Raw genomic sequence first — 23,530 nt, forward strand, 5'->3', positions numbered from 1 at the left:
GTTTACAATTGAAGTCGACTGCGAGCGGTCGTCGTGCCTCGTCGGGCTGTTAGTTATTACTGTTGTTGATTTTGTTTTTGTTTTTGCATACGTCGTGCGTGTCAGTTTTATACGTGTGTGAATTTAATTTACGTTAAAAAGAACACGAAGAAATAACAAACGCGATAAAGACAACTAAATTAAAAAGCTTATGTAATTTATGCGCGGTTTCTACCACAGAGAGCTGAAGGGAATTGTTTTGACAATTAAATACTCCAGATCTTGGCTTAAGTCAAGCATAAACCAGTTTTTCTTCGATGTACGTACATTTGCGCCTTTTTGTTTACTTTACTGTTTTTCAAGTGCTCGAGAATTGAGCAAGTGGTCAAAACCCCTTTCAGTGGACGCAGGAAAATTCGTGAGTTCAATAAACTCTATAGCCCGGATCACAGATAACCTGTGCAATTATTTTGCGGCTTGCTTAGTCCAAAAGTGCAAGAAATTGTTCGGGTATTAAATGCATTTCTGATAAGCTGTCGCCGTCGCTACGAGCGCTTTAATTACCGTTAAAACAAAGAGAGTGGAAGACAGAGAGACACTAAGAATTGAAAACAACCACATGTTGAGTCGAAGCTCGTGCAATTCTCAAATGAATAAATATACTATACAAACCTATCTCGTTATTGTATACAAACAAACACATTCCGGCCGAAATAGTTAGACAAAACACTTGGCCAGAAACAACTCCAATCAACGCTGAGCGTGCGCCACAACCAACCGCGCGTAGATAAAGCGAGTGCGAATGACCTTGAGGGAGTGAGTGTGTGCGCGTGTGTGTGTGTGTGTTGATAAAATATACAAAGCAAGTCAGACAATAACATTGACATCCAGCCAGCAATTTTTCAAAGTCCAAAGAGCAATAACACACGCACATAAGTGGCAGCTTCAGCCTCCCAACCGCCCCCATTTGCATGGCCACTAGCGTCATACATCCCGTTGTCTCAACTTCAGCCGGTCGCTGCAGCCCCTGCGATCCCTTGACCACGCCTATTCCCAAAACGCTTTCGAGCGGAGACAAGAGTTCGTGCAGCACGACGAGCTGCGCTTGCCTGGACTGTCACAAACAGAGCCCAAACCGTTCACTACCGTTCCACTTCTACACCCACGCCCAGTGGACGGGCTCCACAGTTAAGGGCAGCTGCTCCAACTCGATTGGTGGCGACGGCGACGGTGACGGCGACAACAATAGCTGGCCTGAGGAGCACAAGCATCGACCGCTGAGCGCCGATTCATTGGGTATACTTGGTGCCAAAAAGTCGCCCATATTTGGACGCCGGCTGAAGCAACAGAAGCCATCAACTTTGGTGCCCCAAGAACAAGAGTTCTTCTCGTTACGCAGTTTGGCGCCAATCTACACGGAGCGGAAGCCACAAATCGATCTCAGCGCTGTGGAGGCTGCAGCAACAAACATGCCGGGGGCACGTACAAATATGGACATCAATCGGAATAATGGTTATCTGCATAATGGGGTGAGTATTGTGTCTACCCAGTTTTGTTTATCAGCCATCAAAAGTTTTTGAAATCATCATACAAACACAAATATATAGTTATCTTCGTATATATATACATACTATGTACGTATGTATGTTTGTACTTGTACAATATCTGCTACGGCAACATATGTGGCAAATGTATATTGCAGAATGCTCCAAAATGCTAAAAACTGAGTTTTGCTGTGTCAGCTTTGTTTGTTGTGGTTTTTGTACAGTAAGCTTAAGCTATTCAGCATACAAGTCATCAACACAATCCTTAAATTCTGAAATGGAGGCGAATTTTCATATGTAATTTGTTTTACTTTAGTCAAAATGTTGTGCCGGTCCCAATACAAATAAATAAATAATCTTTGATATTAAAACCCAGGAAATTGCCATAACTCTACTGCACTATATAGTACATGCATTAAAAAAATAGTTTATCCTTTCATGAACCTTTGGAAACAGGGACAATTATTGAAACGTTAGACTCGCGCGAGTACGGCTCTATATAATATGATAAAGAACTCTTAAATACCAATAATGTTTACGGTATTGAAATAAAGCAAAAAAATTTCCGTTACGTCACTTTAGTCTTATGATATATATACTCTTAACATGAGCCTGCCACGCCTTTGACTGCCTGTTTTACTCACATTCTGACACCTTAATTTACTAGATATCATTTTCTCTGTCACGCAAGTCATCAATATTTGAACGATCAAATAAATAGTTTGCCAATTACAAAAAGAGCTTTGTTTAGCTGCAAAAGTTAATCTCTTATTGATTCATTGTAGCAAAAAGCATTTATTGTCTGGCTCAAATGCCCCTAAAAATACTATTCAATTATTATGAAATCAAAATATGTACCTAACTATAATTACTGCTATGAGATTTATTGCAAAATCGAGCTATATTTCATGAAAACCAGAGTGTTATGCATCGTAGTAACCTTTAAGTATACCAGGGTTTCTTACCTATGTGTAAAACGTCTATTATCAGGCATAATTAAGTCTTAGCTAGTAAAGCCAAGTTTCGTAATTAAATAGAAATTAATGCTATAAATTCAAGCTGGCCTAAAACAATGTCACGCACTGTCTACCCAAATATACATACATACGCACACACACACAGGGCTATTGGTGAGGGCCCCAATTCAAGATAGGCTTCACCTACTCGTGTGTGAAATTTCACTTTCATATGCGGAACATTGACAGCGCGTCACACTCACATATTTACATGTAAGTATACATATACATACATATATGTATGTATGTGTATGGACATTCCACAGTAGCGTCAACGCCAATGAGGCATGAGCCGCGTGCGGCGATGTGGGTGAATGTGGGCTCGGGTGCGGGTATGAGACGACACTTAAACGATTGCTACTTAGATATTGTTATTGGGGTAACGTTATAAAGCTGCGGACAAAGCTGACAACTGCCAATCTGGCTATTGACGTTTCGATATGGACGACGTCACGTTTTAAGGTCAATTAAACGGGCACAATATTGTAGCAGACGCTTTAATTAATTGCAATGTAATTGAATTAAAGTATGTTACTATATATACATATAGTACCTATTCATATTGATGAATCACAATAGTGTCAACACTATACAATACTTTTGGCACAACCTAATCATTCCAACCCTTTTTAATGGTGACTCGACTCAACAGAGCTCGGCAATAGGCAAAAAAATTGATTAGATAAGAGTTTAATACCTGTGCATCAATGTATGGTATTTCATTGTATATATGGATCTTATTCACACCTTTAAGTATATGTGCATACTTACATACTTATGTATGTAAATTCGAAATATAGTATTTGTATATGTGCGCTTAGTTTTTGATGTAATCTGTCAACATTTCGCGCGCATCGTTTCACAAGCCAATGTACTTTTTCTTTCCATGTGCCTAATGAGTGGCCTGCATTATTATTATTGTTGTTGTTGTTATTGCATTAACATGACAATTGCATGTGGAGCTGATAAATGCATGCGATGCTATAGATCTGATCAGTTCATACTCTTACTATGTATGTACGAGCGTTAAGAGAATTTTGTGATTCATTTGAGATGAATATTTGTTTATACATGAGTGCATACATTATATCTTGAACTTGAGAAGGTCGCATTAAGGCGCTACTCTAAGATTGCAACATTGTATCAGACACGTCTACTACTCATAAAGGCTCGTGAGAAACTTAGCGGAAAATCCCAGGTGCATGCAAACAAAAAGCCAGCAGGTGTGAAAACCATAAAAGTAGTAAATATAAGTATGAAAGTAGTTTATATTATAAACGTAAGCTAGCGGCAAAATCTTTCTTTAAAAAAGATTAGATTATTCAGTTAATGAAGTGAGAAATTTCGGAACGCTCCTTAAAGTATGCAACATCTTTGGCTTCAATTTATTGGTTTGCAATGCACATAAGCGATAAAACGTACTATACTTGTACTACAAGTATGTACGCACGATTGCGCCAACATGCAAACCTAGATTTGAAATGTTTTTGCAAATTTGAAGTTGCGCCGTCACGCCCCCTATTATTATTTTCTGCCCCATGTGCCGTGCCATGCGGCATGCAAACCATTTTGCTTAGAACATTTTGATTCACAAGAACAACTAAGAACAAACTTCCTTCTAACCGTTACACTTCAGCGCCACGTTGCTCCTGTTCTCTAAGGAATGAGGTCGTTTGTAATTGCAGCGTTTAAGAGAAATGCCATACATGCCCATACACGCCCGCACGTCCTTTGGCCGACACCAACTGTTGGGATTGCGTGTAAACATTTTTTAGCACAAAAGAATTCCTGGTTCGACATTTACGTTGAAAGTGAATTTGGAATGTACTGATGCTAGTTATACCCTTTACTTTCAGCTAGGAATTTAAACTTAATAGGAGCGCTTGTTAAAAATATTTATTATTGAATTGAGTTAAAACTCCATATTAGCTTTTTATCTCTTAAAACAATACGAACGTAGTTCAACGCATGATTAAATATTTTTAGCTTTTGATTTTGGTTTTATATTTAATCTTTCCAACTTCTTTCATTTGCCTGTAACACTGCTGATTTTAATGTGTGGTTCTACATACATATACATATTTACTATTCTGGCACTATAAAAAATATTTATCTAAACAATTATAGTTTATTAAAACACGGTCGGACAGACCTAAGATAACCTGGGGACGGATCACCCTTCTGCAATTATCCCTGAAGAACACCACATGGGACACAGCTAGAAATATAGTTAGATGTAAAGTTCTTGTAGAAGCCCTAAGCTCCCAAGTGGAGAAAAAGGAATTTAAAAAACCCGGTCTAGAGAATTTGCAAAGAAATACTCTTACTGCATACCTATTTTAGATATAAGATATTTGTAACTTTTTAAGCTACAAACGTACATCTATATATGTAAAACAAAGTCGGGTTTGTTCGAACACTTATAAGTCGAGATCGGCTGGACCAATTTTAATGGTTTTTGATTTTTTGTATTTGGCATTTTTCAACCAATGGCAAATGAAGAAATTAATTAATTAATTAAAAGTCAAATCGATTGGTCTTACTGTAATTAGGTTTCACGAGGAGAAATCGTAGAGCTAACATACGATTGCACTATTGACTACAGCTCGCATCCAAGGGCGTAGCCAGCTTTTACCAAAGGGGGGGCCAAAAATTTAAAATTTTGATTAAACATTATTTAATGTATTTAAAAAATAATTTATGCATATGATCAATGAAAAAACTTCAACAAATCCAACGCAGATCCATCTTAAGGCGAAATAGTGCGTCATAATAATGAACGTGCGGTCGACTTTATATGGAAAAAATTTTTCTAGGGGGGGGGGGGGGGGGGGGGGGGGGTCAACGGCCTCCCTGTCCTTTCCTTCCATTGGTCTAATGGACGTAGTTTTTAAGCATTGTGCAGCATTGGCTCTTTTCAAATGTTTAATTCATTTAAGTCATGAACTCAAAACCAGCAGGCTACCCGAGCGAAGCAGGGGCGGGCCACTAGTATGTACATATATTAGTTATGAACTAAATCTATTTATATAACCATGTTATTCGCATTTTACTTCATTTTTGATTTACAGATGCTATAATCTTACAAATTCACCTCTAATTTCATAACATATGCTGGTGTTCCGCTTAAAATTCGACATATCAAAAGCTTCAAACTTAAAAATCATCTTATAGCGTCCGCCGAAATTGGATCGCATGTTAGTTATCACCACTCTTATAGGGAATGGTTCATGAACCAGGACGGTCTGTAACGCAGAGCATTAATCACATATATATCTAATGACGACCAAATATCTTACGCCAGGAGTATTAAGGCACTTCTTTTCTACGTCTTTTCGGTTGGTAATAAACTGAGTCCAAAATTTATACCAATACTGGTCTTTGCCGTACAACAAGCCACAGAAATCTGGATGACTCATACTAAAAACAGTGGGTTCCCAAGCTCCTCGTGCAAAGTGGAGCACAGATAGTGATGCCTGAAAGAATTATTGAAAATTGTTTATCAAAAATTTAACTGGTCCTCAAAATTTACGGCAACACGATCGCCAGGTTGCACATCCCAGATGGTGGTTACATTGCCCTTCACATGGACTTTTTCTTCAACTTGTGTTATTGTTAAGTGCTCAAAATCAAATAATCCATATATATCCAATGTACCGGGTGGGGCATCTGAACATTCGTTGAATACTTCTGGATCCTCCAGGATAAATTCGTAGTCTACTGCGAGCACATTAATAGAAGCTATTCCTAATAGCAGCAATGTCCCTACACACACCCACATTTTCGGGTGCTTGGAAAAAACTAACAATTGGAGCAGTTAAGTTCGGGCTTCGCTTTTATATACCATAGTCACCATTAATTATCACGTAATTAATCAGAAAGCATGTTTATTATGTATGTAATTAAATTAAATTGCAAACAAGCTTCGGAATAACGTAATTTCCGATGTCATCTACTATATTATTAAAATATTTTCGTTTAAAAGCTAATTCAAAATTCGGGCGATTCAGTTAATATTGAATGTACATATGTATGCTGATTCTACAAATAATTGTATAACCGTTTCTAGATATCCTACTGTAGTAGTGTGACAAAAATAGTAATAGTGATTGTCGAGAGTAAAAACATTCTGCGTACTTTTGTATACCCTGTACCCGTAGGGTAAAAAGGGTATATCAGGTTTGTGCAAAGTATGTAACATGCAGAAGGAAGCATCTCCGACCCCATAAAGTATATATATTCTGAATCAGCATGACGAAAGAAATCGATCTAGACATGTCCATCCGTCTGTCCGTCTGGATGAACGCAAGGATCTCAGAAACTATAAAAGCTATATAGCCTGGTTATATGGCTATAACTTTCTTTATGATCAACCTATCATAATGAAACTTGGTATACGGATATTTAATCACTAACTGGATGTGTCACCCAAATTTTAGTTCAAAATTCCAAGAATTACGGGATTTATAAGAAATCTTGCAAAAGGGGGGAGTGGGGGGGTGCATCGGGAAAAATGAACAAACTCGTCCTTTCTCGGGCTCAGGAGCATCTGTATACCAAGTTTAGTTATTCTAGCTCTTATACTTTCTGAGATCCTTGCGATCATACAGACAGACAGACGGACAGACAGACGGACATGGCTATATCGACTCGGCTTGTCATGCTGATCAAGAATATATATAGTTTGTGGGGTCTGCCACGCCTCCTTCTGTGTGTTTCATGTACACTCGCACAAAACTAAAATACCCTTGTACCCTTTGGGTAGAGGGTATAAAAAGTCAAATCGATTGGTCTTACTGTAATTAGGCTACGGAACATTGCGAGCCAATTAACTGATAAAGAACGACAAATTTCACGATTGCACTATCCTTTCCTTTCATTCTTTCCTACCATTCAGCATTGGCTCTTTTCAAATGTTGAAGTCATTTAAGTCATGAAATCAAAACCAGCATACTACCCGTGCGAAGCAGGGGTGGGCCACTAGTATGTACATATATTAGTAATGAACTAAATAAATTTAAATAACCATGTTATTCCCATTTTACTTCATTTTTGATTTACAAATGCTATAATCTTACAAATTCACCTCTAATTTCATAACATATGCTGGTGTTCCGCTTAAAATTCGACATATCAAAAGCTTCAAACTTAAAAATCATCTTATGGGTCAACGGCCTCCCTGTCCTTTCCTTCCATTGGTCTAATGGACGTAGTTTTTAAGCATTGTGCAGCATTGGCTCTTTTCAAATGTTTAATTCATTTAAGTCATGAACTCAAAACCAGCAGGCTACCCGAGCGAAGCAGGGGCGGGCCACTAGTATGTACATATATTAGTTATGAACTAAATCTATTTATATAACCATGTTATTCGCATTTTACTTCATTTTTGATTTACAGATGCTATAATCTTACAAATTCACCTCTAATTTCATAACATATGCTGGTGTTCCGCTTAAAATTCGACATATCAAAAGCTTCAAACTTAAAAATCATCTTATAGCGTCCGCCGAAATTGGATCGCATGTTAGTTATCACCACTCTTATAGGGAATGGTTCATGAACCAGGACGGTCTGTAACGCAGAGCATTAATCACATATATATCTAATGACGACCAAATATCTTACGCCAGGAGTATTAAGGCACTTCTTTTCTACGTCTTTTCGGTTGGTAATAAACTGAGTCCAAAATTTATACCAATACTGGTCTTTGCCGTACAACAAGCCACAGAAATCTGGATGACTCATACTAAAAACAGTGGGTTCCCAAGCTCCTCGTGCAAAGTGGAGCACAGATAGTGATGCCTGAAAGAATTATTGAAAATTGTTTATCAAAAATTTAACTGGTCCTCAAAATTTACGGCAACACGATCGCCAGGTTGCACATCCCAGATGGTGGTTACATTGCCCTTCACATGGACTTTTTCTTCAACTTGTGTTATTGTTAAGTGCTCAAAATCAAATAATCCATATATATCCAATGTACCGGGTGGGGCATCTGAACATTCGTTGAATACTTCTGGATCCTCCAGGATAAATTCGTAGTCTACTGCGAGCACATTAATAGAAGCTATTCCTAATAGCAGCAATGTCCCTACACACACCCACATTTTCGGGTGCTTGGAAAAAACTAACAATTGGAGCAGTTAAGTTCGGGCTTCGCTTTTATATACCATAGTCACCATTAATTATCACGTAATTAATCAGAAAGCATGTTTATTATGTATGTAATTAAATTAAATTGCAAACAAGCTTCGGAATAACGTAATTTCCGATGTCATCTACTATATTATTAAAATATTTTCGTTTAAAAGCTAATTCAAAATTCGGGCGATTCAGTTAATATTGAATGTACATATGTATGCTGATTCTACAAATAATTGTATAACCGTTTCTAGATATCCTACTGTAGTAGTGTGACAAAAATAGTAATAGTGATTGTCGAGAGTAAAAACATTCTGCGTACTTTTGTATACCCTGTACCCGTAGGGTAAAAAGGGTATATCAGGTTTGTGCAAAGTATGTAACATGCAGAAGGAAGCATCTCCGACCCCATAAAGTATATATATTCTGAATCAGCATGACGAAAGAAATCGATCTAGACATGTCCATCCGTCTGTCCGTCTGGATGAACGCAAGGATCTCAGAAACTATAAAAGCTATATAGCCTGGTTATATGGCTATAACTTTCTTTATGATCAACCTATCATAATGAAACTTGGTATACGGATATTTAATCACTAACTGGATGTGTCACCCAAATTTTAGTTCAAAATTCCAAGAATTACGGGATTTATAAGAAATCTTGCAAAAGGGGGAAGTGGGGGGCTGCATCGGGAAAAATGAACAAACTCGTCCTTTCTCGGGCTCAGGAGCATCTGTATACCAAGTTTAGTTATTCTAGCTCTTATACTTTCTGAGATCCTTGCGATCATACAGACAGACAGACGGACAGACAGACGGACATGGCTATATCGACTCGGCTTGTCATGCTGATCAAGAATATATATAGTTTGTGGGGTCTGCCACGCCTCCTTCTGTGTGTTTCATGTACACTCGCACAAAACTAAAATACCCTTGTACCCTTTGGGTAGAGGGTATAAAAAGTCAAATCGATTGGTCTTACTGTAATTAGGCTACGGAACATTGCGAGCCAATTAACTGATAAAGAACGACAAATTTCACGATTGCACTATCCTTTCCTTTCATTCTTTCCTACCATTCAGCATTGGCTCTTTTCAAATGTTGAAGTCATTTAAGTCATGAAATCAAAACCAGCATACTACCCGTGCGAAGCAGGGGTGGGCCACTAGTATGTACATATATTAGTAATGAACTAAATAAATTTAAATAACCATGTTATTCCCATTTTACTTCATTTTTGATTTACAAATGCTATAATCTTACAAATTCACCTCTAATTTCATAACATATGCTGGTGTTCCGCTTAAAATTCGACATATCAAAAGCTTCAAACTTAAAAATCATCTTATAGCGTCCGCTCATAGTGGTGAATCGGATGTTAGTTAACACCACTTTTATAGCGAATGGTTCATAAAGCAGGACGGTCTGTAAAGCAGAGCATTAATCACATATACATCTAATGACGACCAAATATCTTACGCCAGGAGTATTAAGGCACTTCTTTTCTACGTCTTTTCGGTTGGTAATAAACTGAGTCCAAAATTTATACCAATACTGGTCTTTGTCGTACATAATGCTACAGAAATTTGGAACACTCATACTAAAAACAGTGGGTTCCCAAACTCCTCGTGCAGAGTGAAGCATAGATAGTGATGCCTGAAAGAATTTTTGAAAATTGTTTATCAAAAATCTAACTGGTCCTCAAAATTTACGGCAACACGATCGCCAGGTTGCACATTCCAGATGGTGGTTACATTGCCTTTCACATGGACAATTTCGTCAACTTGTGTAAATGTTAAGTGCTCAAAATCAAATAATCCATTTATACCCAATGTACCGGGTGGGGCATCTGAACATTCGTTGAATACTTCTGGATCCTCCAGGATAAATTCGTAGTCTACTGCGAGCACATTAATAGAAGCTATTCCCAATAGCAGCAATGTCCCTACACACTCCCACATTTTCGGGTGCTTGGAAAAAACAAACAATTGGAGCAGTTAAGTTCGGGCTTCACTTTTATATACCATATGTCACTATTAATTATCACGTAATTAATCAGAAAGCATGTATATATGTATGTAATTAAATTAAATTGCAAACAAGCTTCGGAATAACGTAATTTCCGATGGCATCTACTACTTGTATATTATTAAAATATTTTCGTTTAAAAGCTAATTCAAAATTCGGGCGATTCAGTTAATATTGAATGTACATATGTATGCTGATTCTACAAATAATTGTGTAACCGTTTCCAAAAATAGTAACGAACTAAAGTGAAATAAGGTCGATCAATGCACTTGTGTGCTGATTGTCGAGAGTAAAAACATTCTGCGTACTTTTTTGCTATAAAATTTTATGCTTTTAGATGGAAAACACTAATCGAGTCAAATTAATGGCGTACATCAAGTTGTTCCGTCAACAAACTAATATAAACTCATAATAACATATCAAGTTTGGTAAACATTTAAAAAACAAATCGTGCTTTAAGTGTTCAAAATGCATTTTCTATGAGGAGCCTGCGAATAAACTCTACTTTTGTACCCATTGGGGACCACTTAGCGGTTAATACGCTTGCTGTAAAATAGCTGTTCGTTCAACGGTAACTGCCGCTGGCGCTGCTATTAAATAAAAAAGCTCATGCCTTAGCTTTCGTGCGGTTCAGTTCAGTTTACAATTGAAGTCGACTGCGAGCGGTCGTCGTGCCTCGTCGGGCTGTTAGTTATTACTGTTGTTGATTTTGTTTTTGTCGTGCGTGTCAGTTTTATACGTGTGTGAATTTAATTTACGTTAAAAAGAACACGAAGAAATAACAAACGCGATAAAGACAACTAAATTAAAAAGCTTATGTAATTTATGCGCGGTTTCTACCACAGAGAGCTCAAGGGAATTGTTTTGACAATTAAATACTCCAGATCTTGGCTTAAGTCAAGCATAAACCAGTTTTTCTTCGATGTATGTACGTACATTTGCGCCTTTTTGTTTACACTACTGTTTTTCAAGTGCTCGAGAATTGAGCAAGTGGTCAAAACCCCTTTCAGTGGACGCAGGAAAATTCGTGAGTTCAATAAACTCTATAGCCCGGATCACAGATAACCTGTGCAATTATTTTGCGGCTTGCTTAGTCCAAAAGTGCAAGAAATTGTTCGGGTATTAAATGCATTTCTGATAAGCTGTCGCCGTCGCTACGAGCGCTTTAATTACCGTTAAAACAAAGAGAGTGGAAGACAGAGAGACACTAAGAATTGAAAACAACCACATGTTGAGTCGAAGCTCGTGCAATTGTCAAATGAATAAATATACTATACAAACTTATCTCGTTATTGTATACAAACAAACACATTCCGGCTGAAATAGTTAGACAAAACATTTGGCCAGAAACAACTCCAATCAACGCTGAGCGTGCACCACAACCAACCGCGCATGGATAAAGCGAGTGCGAATGACCTTGAGGGAGTGAGTGTGTGCGCGTGTGTGTGTGTGTGTTGATAAAATATACAAAGCAAGTCAGACAATAACATTGACATCCAGCCAGCAATTTTTCAAAGTCCAAAGAGCAATAACACACGCACATAAGTGGCAGCTTCAGCCTCCCAACCGCCCCCATTTGCATGGCCACTAGCGTCATACATCCCGTTGTCTCAACTTCAGCCGGTCGCTGCAGCCCCTGCGATCCCTTGACCGCGCCTAGTCCCAAAACGCTTTCGAGCGGAGACAAGAGTTCGTGCAGCACGACGAGCTGCGCTTGCCTGGACTGTCACAAACAGAGGCCAAACCGTTCACTACCGTTCCACTTCTACACCCACGCCCAGTGGACGGGCTCCACAGTTAAGGGCAGCTGCTCCAACTCGATTGGTGGCGACGGCGACAACAATAGCTGGCCTGAGGAGCACAAGCATCGACCGCTGAGCGCCGATTCATTGGGTATACTTGGTGCCAAAAAGTCGCCCATATTTGGACGCCGGCTGAAGCAACAGAAGCCATCAACTTTGGTGCCCCAAGAACAAGAGTTCTTCTCGTTACGCAGTTTGGCGCCAATCTACACGGAGCGGAAGCCACAAATCGATCTCAGCGCTGTGGAGGCTGCAGCAACAAACATGCCGGGGGCACGTACAAATATGGACATCAATCGGAATAATGGTTATCTGCATAATGGGGTGAGTATTGTGTCTACCCAGTTTTGTTTATCAGCCATCAAAAGTTTTTGAAATCATCATACAAACACAAATATATAGTTATCTTCGTATATATATACATACTATGTACGTATGTATGTTTGTACTTGTACAATATCTGCTACGGCAACATATGTGGCAAATGTATATTGCAGAATGCTCCAAAATGCTAAAAACTGAGTTTTGCTGTGTCAGCTTTGTTTGTTGTGGTTTTTGTACAGTAAGCTTAAGCTATTCAGCATACAAGTCATCAACCAGCGGCCAGCTCTGCGACTTTATATTTATACATAAGAACTAAATACAATATAACGTACAGACATACGCACAATCCTTAAATTCTGAAATGGAGGCGAATTTTCATAAATAGTTTTGATGGGTCGCTTAAATTAACGACGTACAAGTAATTAAATATATCGATGATTGGCTCTTGTAGTGTAATTCCAAATGCCTTTCTGATCACGGCTTGCTGTTAGTCGGGACATATGTACATATACATAAGTAGTAATTTCCTCTGATCGGGACACAGAAGTTTTTTTATTTTTGTTTATATGTAATTTGTTTTACTTTAGTAAAAATGTTGTGCCGGTCCCAATACAAATAAATAATAATCTATTAAAACCCAGGAAATCGCCCTAACTCTACTGCGCTATATAGTACATGCATTAAAAAAATAGTTTATCCTTTCATGAACCTTTGGAAACAGGGACAATTATTGAAACGTTAGACTCGCGCGAGTACGGCTCTATATAATATGATAAAGAACTCTTAAATACCAATTATGTTTACGGTATTGAAATAAAGCAAAAAAATGTCCGTTACGTCACTTTAGTCTTATGATATATATACTCTTAACATGAGCCTGCCACGCCTCTGACTGCCTGTTTTACTCACATTCTGACACCTTAATTCACGAGCTATATTTCATGAAAACCCGAGTGTTATGCATCGTAGTAACCTTTAAGTATACCCGGGTTTCTTACCTATGTGTAAAACGTCTATTATCAGGCATAATTAAGTCTTAGCTAGTAAAGCCAAGTTTCGTAATTAAATAGAAATTACTTACGCATTGTTTTCACATTTATTACAACAACAATGCTATAAATTCAAGCTGGCCTAAAACAATGCCACGCACTGTCTACCCAAATATACATACATACGCACAGACACACAGGGCTATTGGTGAGGGCCCCAATTCAAGATAGGCTTCACCTACTCGTGTGTGAAATTTCACTTTCATATGCGGAACATTGACAGCGCGTCACACTCACATATTTACATGTAAGTATACATATACATACATATATGTATGTATGTGTATGGACATTCCACAGTAGCGTCAACGCCAATGAGGCATGAGCCGCGTGCGGCGATGTGGGTGGATGTGGGCTCGGGTGCGGGTATGAGACGACACTTAAACGATTGCTACTTAGATATTGTTATTGGGGTAACGTTATAAAGCTGCGGACAAAGCTGACAACTGCCAATCTGGCTATTGACGTTTCGATATGGACGACGTCACGTTTTAAGGTCAATTAAACGGGCACAATATTGTAGCAGACGCTTTAATTAATTGCAATGTAATTGAATTAAAGTATGTTACTATATATACATAAAGTACCTATTCATATTGATGAATCACAATAGTGTCAACACTATACAATACTTTTGGCACAACCTAATCATTCCAACCCTTTTTAATGGTGACTCGACTCAACAGAGCTCGGCAATAGGCAAAAAAATTGATTAGATAAGATTTTAATACATGTGCATCAATGTATGGTATTTCATTGCATATATGGATGTTACTCACACCTTTAAGTATATGTGCATACTTACATACTTATGTATGTAAATTCGAAATATAGTATTTGTATATGTGCGCTTAGTTTTTGATGTAATCTGTCAACATTTCGCGCGCATCGTTTCACAAGCCAATGTACTTTTTCTTTCCATGCGCCTAATGAGTGGCCTGCATTATTATTATTGTTGTTGTTGTTATTGCATTAACATGACAATTGCATGTGGAGCTGATAAATGCATGCGATGCTATAGATCTGATCAGTTCATACTCTTACTATGTATGTACGAGCGTTAAGAGAATTTTGTGATTCATTTGAGATGAATATTTGTTTATACATGAGTGCATACATTATATCTTGAACTTGAGAAGGTTGCATTAAGGCGCTACTCATAAAGGCTCGTGAGAAACTTAGCGGAAAATCCCAGGTGCATGCAAACAAAAAGCCAGCAGGTGTGAAAACCATAAAAGTAGTAAATATAAGTATGAAAGTAGTTTATATTATAAACGTAAGCTAGCGGCAAAATCTTTCTTTAAAAAAGATTAGATTATTCAGTTAATGAAGTGAGAAATTTCGGACGCTCCTTAAAGTATGCAACATCTTTGGCTTCAATTTATTGGTTTGCAATGCACATAAGTGATAATACGTACTATACTACAAGTATGTACGCACGATTGCGCCAACATGCAAACCTAGATTTGAAATGTTTTTGCAAATTTGAAGTTGCGCCGTCACGCCCCCTATTATTATTTTCTGCCCCATGTGCCGTGCCATGCGGCATGCAAACCATTTTGCTTAGAACATTTTGATTCACAAGAACAACTAAGAACAAACTTCCTTCTAACCGTTACACTTCAGCGCCACGTTGCTCCTGTTCTCTAAGGAATGAGGTCGTTTGTAATTGCAGCGTTTAAGAGAAATGCCATACATGCCCATACACGCCCGCACGTCCTTTGGCCGACACCAACTGTTGGGATTGCGTGTAAACATTTTTTAGCACAAAAGAATTCCTGGTTCGACATTTACGTTGAAAGTGAATTTGGAATGTACTGATGCTAGTTATACCCTTTACTTTCAGCTAGGAATTTAAACTTAATAGGAGCGCTTGTTAAAAATATTTATTATTGAATTGAGTTAAAACTCCATATTAGCTTTTTATCTCTTAAAACAATACGAACGTAGTTCAACGCATGATTAAATATTTTTAGCTTTTGATTTTGGTTTTATATTTAATCTTTCCAACTTCTTTCATTTGCCTGTAACACTGCTGATTTTAATGTGTGGTTCTACATACATATACATATTTACTATACTGGCACTATAAAAAATATTTATCTAAACAATTATAGTTTATTAAAACACGGTCGGACAGACCTAAGATAACCTGGGGACGGACCACCCTTCTGCAATTATCCCTGAAGAACATCACATGGGACACAGCTAGAAATATAGTTAGATGTAAAGTTCTTGTAGAAGCCCTAAGCTCCCAAGTGGAGAAAAAGGAATTTAAAAAACCCGGTCTAGAGAATTTGCAAAGAAATACTTATACTGCATACCTATTTTAGATATAAGATATTTGTAACTTTTTAAGCTACAAACGTACATCTATATATGTAAAACAAAGTCGGGTTTGTTCGAACACTTATAAGTCGAGATCGGCTGGACCAATTTTAATGGTTTTTGATTTTTTGTATTTGGCATTTTTCAACCGATGGCAAATGAAAAAATTAATTAATTAATTAAAAGTCAAATCGATTGGTCTTACTGTAATTAGGCTACACGAGGAGCAATCGTAGAGCTAACATACGATTGCACAATTGACTACAGCTCGCATCCAAGGGCGTAGCCAGCTTTTACCAAAGGGGGGGGCCAAAAATTTAAAATTTTGATTAAACATTATTTAATGTATTTAAAAAATAATTTATGCATATGATCAATGAAAAAACTTCAACAAATCCAACGCAGATCCATCTTAAGGCGAAATAGTGCGTCATAATAATGAACGTGTGGTCGACTTTATATGGAAAAAATTTTTCTAGGGGGGGGGGGGGGGGCAACGGCCTCCCTGCCCCCCTGCCTACGCCCTTGCTCGCATCCTTTCCTTCCATTGGTCTAATGGACGTAGTTTTTAAGCATTGTGCAGAATTGGCTGTTTTCAAATGTTTAAGTCATGAACTCAAAACCAGCAGGCTACCCGTGCGAAGCAGGGGCGGGCCACTAGTATGTACATATATTAGTTATGAACTAAATCTATTTATAAACCCAAGTTATTCGCATTTTACTTCATTTTTGATTTACAGATGTTATATTTTTACAAATTCACCTCTCATTTCATAACATATGCTGGTGTTCCGCTTAAAATTCGACATATCAAAAGCTTCAAACTTTAAAATCATCTTATAGCGTCCGCCGAAATTGGATCGCATGTTAGTTATCACCACTCTTATAGGGAATGGTTCATGAACCAGGACGGTCTGTAAAGCAGAGCATTAATCACATATAATCTAATGACGACCAAATATCTTACGCCAGGAGTATTAAGGCACTTCTTTTCTACGTCTTTTCGGTTGGTAATAAACTGAGTCCAAAATTTATACCAATACTGGTCTTTGCCGTACATAATGCTACAGAAATTTTGAATACTCATACTAAAAAAAGTGGGTTCCCAATCTCCTCGTGCAAAGCGGAGCACAGATAGTGATGCCTGAAAGAATTTTTAAAAATTGTTAGTCAAAAATCTAACTGGTCCTCAAAATTTACCGCAACACGATCGCCAGGTTGCACATCCCAGATGGTGGTTACATTGCCCTTCACATGGACTTTTTCTTCAACTTGTGTTATTGTTAAGTGCTCAAAATCAAATAATCCATGTATATCCAATGTACCGGGTGGGGCATCTGAACATTCGTTGAATACTTCTGGATCCTCCAGGATAAATTCGTAGTCTACTGCGAGCACATTAATAGAAGCTATTCCTAATAGCAGCAATGTCCCTACACACTCCAACATTACCTTGGAAAAAAACAAACAATTGGAGCAGCTAAGTTCGGGTGTCGCTTTTATATACCATATGTCACTATTAATTATCACGCAATTAAGAAAGCATGTGTATATGTATGTAATTAAATTAAATTGCAAACAAGCTTCGGAATAACGTAATTTCCGATGGCATCTACTATATTATTAAGATATTTTCGTTTAAAAGCTAATTCAAAATTCGGGCGATCGAATAAATCTTTCAATGGTATATTATTTTATTTTTCAATTTGTAACATTATCAGGAAACTGGGAAAATTTTCGATTTCTAACCAACCTGAAGAAACCATAAAACTAACTGACCTACGTATGTTTTATTTTTTTTATACTTTTCTTTGTGTAATATATGTCCTATTATTTTAAGTTAATTTAATAAATAAACTTTAATAAAAATATGTGTTCAGTTAGTGAGTCTTATAGTCGAGTATACCTGACCTAAGCACTCACATCTTTCCTCTTTTGAGTGCGCGAGCATTTGGAGTTGAATTATTTATGCTGACACTTTTTAGTTTAATGACTTGAGCTTTACAGTTTGAGGCACGTTTTGTTTATGCAGTTTGAAATGAAGTTTATTCGTTTGCAAGTTACTTTCAAAGGGGATATATGAGAATACGGCGGATAAGGTGGACTCATAACCCTTAAAGAATAAATTAATAAATACCCACTAATACTTGTATATGTATGAATAGTATACTACTTTTATGTACAAGGTGACAAGTGACATAGTATGTTAAGACCGCCAGATTTAAGTTACTGTATTGACATGACATCATTGGCTTTTGATTTGGATTTCCGCATTTATATGCTTTTTACACGTACTGGGTTGCAAGTATATTTGTCAATTTGCTATTGGGTTAAATGTATTTCCATGTCTGTAATTGTATAGTCGCGATATGTCATTATTGTGGCTTACCACGTTTTGTAATAAGCGTAATTCTATATAGTTCGGGCAGCAGCAGCACCACCCACCCACACCTTCCAGTCCTAAGCTTACTCTTCTGCCAAGCGGCTAAGCGGACTTACTGCCAATTGTGGCAACTAAGCGCGTTGCTTTTATGAGCATGTAAATGGCAAATCCTCGCCCATAAGGAAACCCGCGAAGTGCGTGTCGACTATTTTTGCTGCATCAATGGTTTTGGAAGCCAATGCAAACGGAGCGGGTCAGGCATAGAACAGCGAACAGTTGGCCATAAACCGTTTACTTACCAAGCAACAAGAACAATTGCCTGGCCCTCACGCTTCATCGCCTTTAAAGTCTCAACTATTCCCAAACAAGTTATCACAAGTTGTTGCACAGCCTTGAGCTTAATGACAAGCGTCTGGCAATTTCAATAAAATAGATTGTGAATTAGATCCATCATGAATAGGGCCTACTATATAGCTGGCTAAGACATAGCGTGGCTTTGTTTGATAAGCGACTGGCCGGCATATTTAAAAGCCGCTGCTCTCACGCTCATTTTGCAAGCTTGTGGCCCCCACAGCACCGTCCAGTGTTGGTTAACATTGGCAGTTACATACAACGTCTCAGCTCTGGTCTCTGTAATGTAAAACCGTTTTAGCTCAATCCCGTTGTTGTTGCTCTTGTCTCCACGTTTCTGTTTACAACTACCACAAATGCAGCGACAACAACACCCACCAAGGGTTGGCAGCTAGTAGGGGGAGTGCGTAATGCAGTATGAAAATTTATAAAAGCCTACACACCGTCTTTTTGAAATTCAGTGCCCGTTTGTTGAGCCGTCGATGCGGTTGCATTTTTCCCATAAAGCTATTCAGCTTAAAAACGCTGAAGAGAAAGTGCTCGCGAGCTTAAAAAGGATGTGAATGCCTTGTGCGCAGGATACTTGCTGAGTTTATATGTGAATTATTTGCTTTGTTAGTAGCGTCGGGCACTGATTGAATTTGCTATTCGATTCGCTCTTCTGTTTTTATACGCAAGCCTCTATGAAAGAAGCCCTAAAAATGTCGGACACATTTGATTTAGCGATGGACAAAATCAGAATGTGAGAGAGCTCAGAGAGAAGAAACGCCCTCAGCCCACTCAAAAATCACAAAATACTATATAGCAAGAATCCTATCCATATCCAATCCCTCTATATTTCCCCTTAACCCCGAACCAAAAGTGTTTATAATATGCAAAGCGCTGAAACCAAAGCACCTACGACAATTGACGAGGAAAACTTGACTTTGGCAGCAGCAACCAAAGCGCATGCTGAGCACAGTACCAGTGGAATAGAGGATCAAACAGAAGAACAGGTAGAGGAGACAGAGCCAACAGAGGAACATCAAAATAAGATCAAAGCAAGGTCGCGCTTCTCGGCTGCCTTTCGTAGTCTGTCCAAGACAAAGCCTAAAAAAGAGAAGGAGCGCGAAAAAAGCAAAGATAAGGAAAAGCCTAAATCGAAAGACAACGATAAGCCAAAGGATCAGTCAAAGACTGAACAAGACCAACCAGAGAGTCCAAGCAAATCGTCGCTAGCTAACGTTGAGGAACTTGTGGACAACAGCGAGGTAGTCAGTCTCGATAGTGGGACCAAGCCCAAGAAAAAGAGTCTCACCCAGCGTTTGTTCCTTAGCGGTCTCAAAAAGTCGAAAGTACGACCGCATAGTCTCAATGTCAGTGACGAGATCAGTGTTCTGAGCAGCAGCCGGGACCAGGACTTAACTGTGACACCCTCAACAAGCACCAGCACCGTCCAGATTACCATCAGTGGCAAGAAAATCGAGCCGGTAACTGCCGGCGGACGCAGCAAAAGTCGCAAGAGCGCACTGAGCGAAACGAACGATTACCTGACACCGATACCAACCACAGCAACATCAACAGCCACAACAACAGCAACAACAGTTGCTGCAATTGCAACAGGCAAGGCGGCAGCAAAGTCAGCGAAATCAACAACCACAACGACAACAGTGACAACCAAAGACACGAGCAGCAGTCGCACGACAAAGATAATTGTAGCCAAGTTAGGTAAAGAAGCGGCAGCAGCAGCAGCAGCGAGCGCTAAGAAGAAGCTCAAAGCGAAGAAGCTCTCACCTCCCAACAGTCAGGGAGAGGAGAAAATCGTTATCACCGAGAGCCAGCGTGACACGCCACCTCGAGAACGTGCGCCAGCAAAACCGAGTCGAGCGTCTGCTATTCAGTGCGTCAGTGGCAGCGGAACAACACGGAAATCTGCCAGCGGCACAAGCAAAACTCAGTCAGCGCAGCACGCCACTTCAAAGAAGAGTCTGCGCACGGTTGCCACAATTGCGACAGCCACTGCTAGTGTGACATTGCCCAGCAGCCGCAAGGAGCGGGAATTGATGCAACAGCAGCAGCGCGGCCATCGCCTTATCAGACCCACAACGGCTACCCACACCGCGACGACGACGTCAATAGCCAAGGCTCAACCCGGCCAGGGAGAACAGTTGGAGCAGGCGCCAGTTCAATTTCCAGGAGCAGGCGAAATTGAACAGCTCCCGCAGCCGCCCAACTACGCGCCGCCTCCTGTGCCACCGAATCAACTAACGCCCGAACATCGTCAGCTGGCGTACGAATCGGACGAACACGCCGTATCGTCCGCTGAGAGCGCACACACTGGCCAGGACCCAGTGCCGTCGACAGAGGCAGGAAGTGTGCGGTTTGCCGTCGGTAGTGCGGTTCGTCCGCCTGGGAACGCCTACGAGGCAGCCTTGGCCGCTGTAGCCACACAACAGCCCAGCTCCAGTGAATCGCAGAGTGATTCGAGTCTACGGAGACTCAATTTTGCCCAACAACAGCAACAAATAACCGGTGATCACGACAGCATCGAAGGTAGGCGGGAAACTCTGCGCTATCAATCGGTGGTTAGTGAGTACTCCGACAACTCCCAGTCGGAGGATTTGGAAGGCACCGATAAGCCAATGCCGGCCTTTGGTGACTTGACAATGGAGCAGGAAATAGAACCGGTAAGGTGTCGCAGTTTAACGTTTTAACAGTTTAGACTGTAGGTCACACCCGTGTCGATTTTCAGCACGCCGAAGCCCTAGAAGTGCCGCCACCTCTTGTATTCTTACATGAAATATACAGAGGTTGCTATTGGGCCCTTTTTCTGTTTTTTTTTTTTTTTCATATTTTACCTTTGCATCAGTTCCGGGCCATGTGTCATTCAACCGTTTTCTGTGATTTGCCTGCTGCTCATGCTAATAAACGTCTCCTCTCTCCGCTTTTGCAGACCGTCATGACGCCGAGCAATGAGAAACGCGAGCATCTATACAAAATTCTAGTCATCGGCGAACTGGGCACCGGAAAGACGTCCTTCATCAAGCGGTATGTGCATCAGTTCTTCAGTCAGAACTACCGGGCCACCATCGGTGTGGACTTTGCGCTTAAAGTGTTGCATTGGGATGCGAATACGATAGTCCGCCTACAGCTCTGGGATATCGCTGGCCAGGAGCGTTTCGGCAACATGACACGTGTGTATTATAAGGAAGCCGTTGGCGCCTTCATTGTCTTCGATGTCACGCGCAGTGGCACCTTCGATTGTGTAAGCAAATGGAAGGAGGACCTAGACTCGAAGGTCCAACTACCAGATGGCAGTCCCATACCGTGTATATTGCTGGCTAATAAGGTATGTCTATCTAATATTACCTACATGGATTAATAACACTTTTTTATCCTGAATGGATTAAAGCTGATGATTTCAATCATTTGTTATAAAGGCTCGTTATAGAGGCTTATTGAACATAAAATAATCCTTTGAAGAATGTAAGATGCTAATACTATTCATGTTGAAGCGACATTTAAGATTTATTGTTATTATTATGAAAATTCCACTTAAAATTACAAATCGCAAGCAGCTTATAGAGTAAGCTATAGCTACTAAGACCTTAAGCTTTGTTTGATAATTAATTTATTCTAAAATCCAGATAACTATTTATAAATGTAAGTAGTTTCTTTGCTTGAAAGTTAATTTTTCGCAATTGGTCTTATTTTCGTCCTCAGTGTGATCAGGATAAACAGGGAATTGTAACGCAACCCGAGAAAATGGATGAGTATGTGCGAGAAAATGGCTTCGCCGGGTGGTTCGAGACATCAGCCAAAGAGAACACCAACATCGATGAAGCAGCACGCGCATTAGTAAATAAGGTAGGGAGATGATCTCAATATTTCTTTATATTTCATTTTCATTTAACGGTCTGTATACTTTTATACAGATACTGATCAACGATAAACTGATAACTGCCGCCGATTTGGCCGATGCTGAAAAATTCAATTTGAACAATCCGGGCGATGGCTCCGGCACTGAATCGAAGAACAAATGCTCCTGCTGACCTACCACAGTGCCGAGGAGAAGCATTGCGGGCGTGACTGGCAAAGTCTGAGCGGTTGCAGAGCACAGCAAAGCTGTGACCTAAATGAATACACATACGATACATAAAATACTTAGTGTGTTAGGTGGAAAACTTTTCTAAAGCAAATATGATTATGTTTATATCTACGTTTAAGATTTCTGAGACTTATCACCATCATCATCCACACATGCTTAGCATAATGAGACATGCAAAGCCATTTATACTTCATTTTTCGGTCCATTCCATGCCACTCTGCCTGTCTGTCTGTCCGTCTGTCTCTCTGCCGATCCGCCTGTCTACAAAGGCTTCTATTTGTTGAATACCTATGTTTGCTCCTCCTAATGTTCTCTATCTTTGTTAACTAAACAATATCGCAGCGACAGTAGTGCGTGAATTTACTACGTATTCTATATAACACCTAGCTACAAGACCTAGACACCTACACACCTGGGAATATGATAATATAAAATGATGTATGTACATATGTACGAGTAGTTGCCCGCGCACTACGACATCGCATCGTTATACATATG

At 39.4% G+C, this 23,530-nt stretch overlaps 4 protein-coding genes across 5 annotated transcripts; 2 read left to right on the plus strand and 2 right to left on the minus strand.

The window, feature by feature from the left end:
- The first annotated feature begins 24 nt into the window (after positions 1 to 24).
- On the plus strand, positions 25 to 11,120 carry LOC115625284. The gene is made up of 2 exons (XM_030520333.1): positions 25 to 1,508; positions 11,046 to 11,120. The coding sequence occupies exons 1-2, from the start codon at positions 951 to 953 to the stop codon at positions 11,118 to 11,120; spliced, it is 633 nt and encodes a 210-aa protein (XP_030376193.1). The 5' UTR covers positions 25 to 950.
- LOC115629219 lies at positions 7,910 to 8,651 on the minus strand. Its single transcript, XM_030525631.1, has 3 exons — positions 8,398 to 8,651; positions 8,165 to 8,341; positions 7,910 to 8,110 (listed from the first exon to the last, which is right to left on the minus strand). The coding sequence occupies exons 1-3, from the start codon at positions 8,644 to 8,646 to the stop codon at positions 7,940 to 7,942; spliced, it is 597 nt and encodes a 198-aa protein (XP_030381491.1). The 5' UTR covers positions 8,647 to 8,651; the 3' UTR covers positions 7,910 to 7,939.
- A 296-nt stretch (positions 11,121 to 11,416) lies between the features above and the next one.
- Positions 11,417 to 23,143, plus strand: LOC115634308 (ras-related protein Rab-32). 2 transcript variants are annotated; one of them, XM_030531965.1, is made up of 4 exons: positions 11,417 to 12,834; positions 21,878 to 22,273; positions 22,648 to 22,791; positions 22,860 to 23,143. In XM_030531965.1, the coding sequence occupies exons 1-4, from the start codon at positions 12,289 to 12,291 to the stop codon at positions 22,974 to 22,976; spliced, it is 1,203 nt and encodes a 400-aa protein (XP_030387825.1). In that variant the 5' UTR covers positions 11,417 to 12,288; the 3' UTR covers positions 22,977 to 23,143. The 2 variants fall into 2 exon arrangements, with proteins under 2 accessions (XP_030387825.1, XP_030387824.1); XM_030531964.1 differs by lacking the exon at positions 11,417 to 12,834 and adding an exon at positions 19,473 to 21,611.
- Positions 16,955 to 17,660, minus strand: LOC115634381. The gene is made up of 3 exons (XM_030532065.1): positions 17,412 to 17,660; positions 17,179 to 17,355; positions 16,955 to 17,125 (listed from the first exon to the last, which is right to left on the minus strand). Exons 1-3 carry the CDS (start codon positions 17,658 to 17,660, stop codon positions 16,955 to 16,957), a joined length of 597 nt encoding a protein of 198 aa, XP_030387925.1.
- Positions 23,144 to 23,530: the final 387 nt, after the last annotated feature.

The sequence above is a fragment of the Scaptodrosophila lebanonensis genome, unplaced genomic scaffold (assembly GCF_003285725.1).
Source record: "Scaptodrosophila lebanonensis strain 11010-0011.00,11010-0021.00 unplaced genomic scaffold, SlebRS2 tig00000001-arrow-pilon, whole genome shotgun sequence".
In the NCBI taxonomy this organism is placed as follows: domain Eukaryota; kingdom Metazoa; phylum Arthropoda; class Insecta; order Diptera; family Drosophilidae; genus Scaptodrosophila; species Scaptodrosophila lebanonensis.

Excerpts from the sequence above, each read along its gene's own strand:
- LOC115634308 (XM_030531964.1), top strand. The coding sequence starts at position 19,818 with ATGCAAAGCGCTGAAACCAAAGCACCTACGACAATTGACGAGGAAAAC. Across the intron at positions 21,612-21,877 it reads TGGAGCAGGAAATAGAACCG|ACCGTCATGACGCCGAGCAA; the intron begins GTAAGGTGTCGC and ends CCGCTTTTGCAG. Across the intron at positions 22,792-22,859 it reads CACGCGCATTAGTAAATAAG|ATACTGATCAACGATAAACT; the intron begins GTAGGGAGATGA and ends ACTTTTATACAG.
- LOC115625284 (XM_030520333.1), top strand. The coding sequence starts at position 951 with ATGGCCACTAGCGTCATACATCCCGTTGTCTCAACTTCAGCCGGTCGC. Across the intron at positions 1,509-11,045 it reads ATGGTTATCTGCATAATGGG|ATGGAAAACACTAATCGAGT; the intron begins GTGAGTATTGTG and ends TTATGCTTTTAG.
- LOC115634381 (XM_030532065.1), bottom strand. The coding sequence starts at position 17,660 with ATGTTGGAGTGTGTAGGGACATTGCTGCTATTAGGAATAGCTTCTATT. Across the intron at positions 17,356-17,411 it reads AACCTGGCGATCGTGTTGCG|GCATCACTATCTGTGCTCCG; the intron begins GTAAATTTTGAG and ends AAATTCTTTCAG. Across the intron at positions 17,126-17,178 it reads AGTGCCTTAATACTCCTGGC|ACCGTCCTGGTTCATGAACC; the intron begins GTAAGATATTTG and ends TCTGCTTTACAG.
- LOC115629219 (XM_030525631.1), bottom strand. The coding sequence starts at position 8,646 with ATGTGGGTGTGTGTAGGGACATTGCTGCTATTAGGAATAGCTTCTATT. Across the intron at positions 8,342-8,397 it reads AACCTGGCGATCGTGTTGCC|GCATCACTATCTGTGCTCCA; the intron begins GTAAATTTTGAG and ends TAATTCTTTCAG. Across the intron at positions 8,111-8,164 it reads AGTGCCTTAATACTCCTGGC|ACCGTCCTGGTTCATGAACC; the intron begins GTAAGATATTTG and ends TCTGCGTTACAG.